Source organism: Frankliniella occidentalis, unplaced genomic scaffold (assembly GCF_000697945.3).
Source record: "Frankliniella occidentalis isolate FOCC.00 unplaced genomic scaffold, Focc_3.1 Scaffold3359, whole genome shotgun sequence".
Taxonomy (NCBI): Eukaryota; Metazoa; Arthropoda; class Insecta; order Thysanoptera; family Thripidae; genus Frankliniella; species Frankliniella occidentalis.
In genome coordinates, this window is record NW_026270420.1 from 1 (window position 1) to 1,838 (window position 1,838).

Consider the following 1,838-nt stretch of genomic DNA (forward strand, 5'->3'; position numbering starts at 1 on the left):
GGAGGGGGGTAGAGCAGGGAGGGGGCCTGCCGCGGGGCCCCGGCCTGGCCGCGTCGGCGATAACTCCCGGTGGGCGCCGTGTCGGCCTGTGCAGGCCAGGCAGCAGCAGGCGAGCAGGCCCAGGATGGCTGTCCGCGGCGTGGTGGCGCCGGCCCTGGCGGCGACCGCCTGCGTGCTGCTGGCCGTGGTCCGAGGTACGTCTGTGTCTGAGAGGGCTTCCCGTCGCGGCCTCCGCCTCGTCACGTCCCTGCGCCCCCCGCCAACGGCGCACCGCGACACATAGGCGCAGCGCCGCGGCGCCCACCTGCAACGTGGGCAGGGGGACACTGTGGGAGTTGTCGAGGAACTTGCAAAAGATTTGGGAGGGAAGGGGAGATGTCCTCCCCTCACACAGGGCGCGGTGCTCTTCTTTTGCTTGTGCAGCCTCGTCGCACCACCGGGTCACCCTGGGGCGCATGATGCCGCTGGAGGACGGCGCCGTGGTGACCGGCTCCCCAGGTAAGTCCTTACACCGCGACGGTGTCCTTCAAAGTGTCGTGGTGTCGTGGGCACACAGAGCGTCAGAGGCAACCCCACCCGGCTGCCTGTGACCACTCTGTGCCCACAGCTACAACTATGGGCATTTCACTTCGGGTGGTGCGACGGGCAGAGGGCTCGCACGCACCGGAGCACCCCCTGGGGTCGTACACCAGGCCGCCGTCGACGACGGCCACGCCCCCGCACGAGGACGGTGGCGAGGAGGAGGCGGCCACCGCGAGCACGCCCACCAACAACGACCACAGCGAGGACCACGATCACGAGCACGAGCCGACGGCCGCGCCGGACGACACGAGCTCGCCGGACCCGGAGCGCCGCCGTGGGGCTCGGCTGCATCGGCGACCCGCCAAGAACACTAGCAGCAGGACCGCCGAGGCGACCAGGTAGGCTAGCTTGCCCAGAGCTGGGCTCTGCCTCCAGCATTGTGATGCGAGAGTGTCTGGGACCGCTGCTCCTGCCCCCCAGTGCTGACCGCCCGCCCGCCTTCCCCTCCCCCCAGCGCGCTGCGGATCAACAGCGCGCCGGCAGCACCGCCAGCACCACCAGCACCGCCAGCAGCACCAACGGCAGCGGCCCTGGCGCCCGGCGACGACGGAGTCGTCCGGAAGGCCCTGGTGCGCGTCATGCTGCTGCCGCACAAGGGCACCGCTTCGCCCCCGGGCCACGCCGTCGACGACCTGGCCCTCCGGAGCAGTAACGACGACGACTGGGTGGACGAGGGCGAGGCCAGGGCCGTACACACCGGCGCGCACCACCCCCACCTCATGCGCGGCAGGCTGATACCCGAGGAGCCTGCGCCGACGGCCACGACTGCGGCCGCGGCCGCGAGGCCCCACGACGCCAAGCCCATCTTGCACATCTCGTCCTCGCACCAGCTCCGCGTCATGGCGGACGACGAGGGTGGCCGGCCCAACCTGGTGCTGTCGTACGACTCGGACCAGGACTCGGCGGTGGTGATCTCCTCCAAGCGGCAGCACGTCGAGATGCGCGGGCCCATCTCCATCGGCAACCTGGGGCCGTTCGGGCCCGTCCACCTCGGTGGCGCCGCACCCTCCAGTCACCTCAGCCTCCACAAGGCCGCGGACACCAACCAGACGCACCGCCACAAGCTCGTCTTCACCATCGAGCGCAGCGGCGAGCACGACGGCGCTGCGGCCTCCAGCTCCCCCGAAGGTCACTCCCTCTCCCTGCAGGAGCTGCTCCACTCGCCCGTCGCGCTGAACTTTGCGGTGCCGCTGGCGGTGTCCTCCAGCGCCCCCAGCACCACCCCGGCGGCGACAGCTGCCGCGCCCGCCGCGCCT

The 1,838-nt window shown here is 71.4% G+C and overlaps 1 protein-coding gene across 1 annotated transcript in view; it reads left to right on the forward strand.

The window, feature by feature from the left end:
- The first annotated feature begins 32 nt into the window (after window positions 1-32).
- The window catches only part of LOC113216884 (uncharacterized), a 3,367-nt gene continuing 1,561 nt past the window's right edge, over window positions 33-1,838 (forward strand). Inside the window, exons 1-4 of the mRNA XM_052276537.1 lie at window positions 33-194; window positions 424-498; window positions 608-920; window positions 1,037-1,832. Of these exons, the coding sequence (XP_052132497.1) occupies window positions 125-194; window positions 424-498; window positions 608-920; window positions 1,037-1,832 (1,254 nt within the window). The 5' untranslated portion in view covers window positions 33-124. The remainder of the gene's footprint in view (window positions 195-423; window positions 499-607; window positions 921-1,036; window positions 1,833-1,838) is intronic.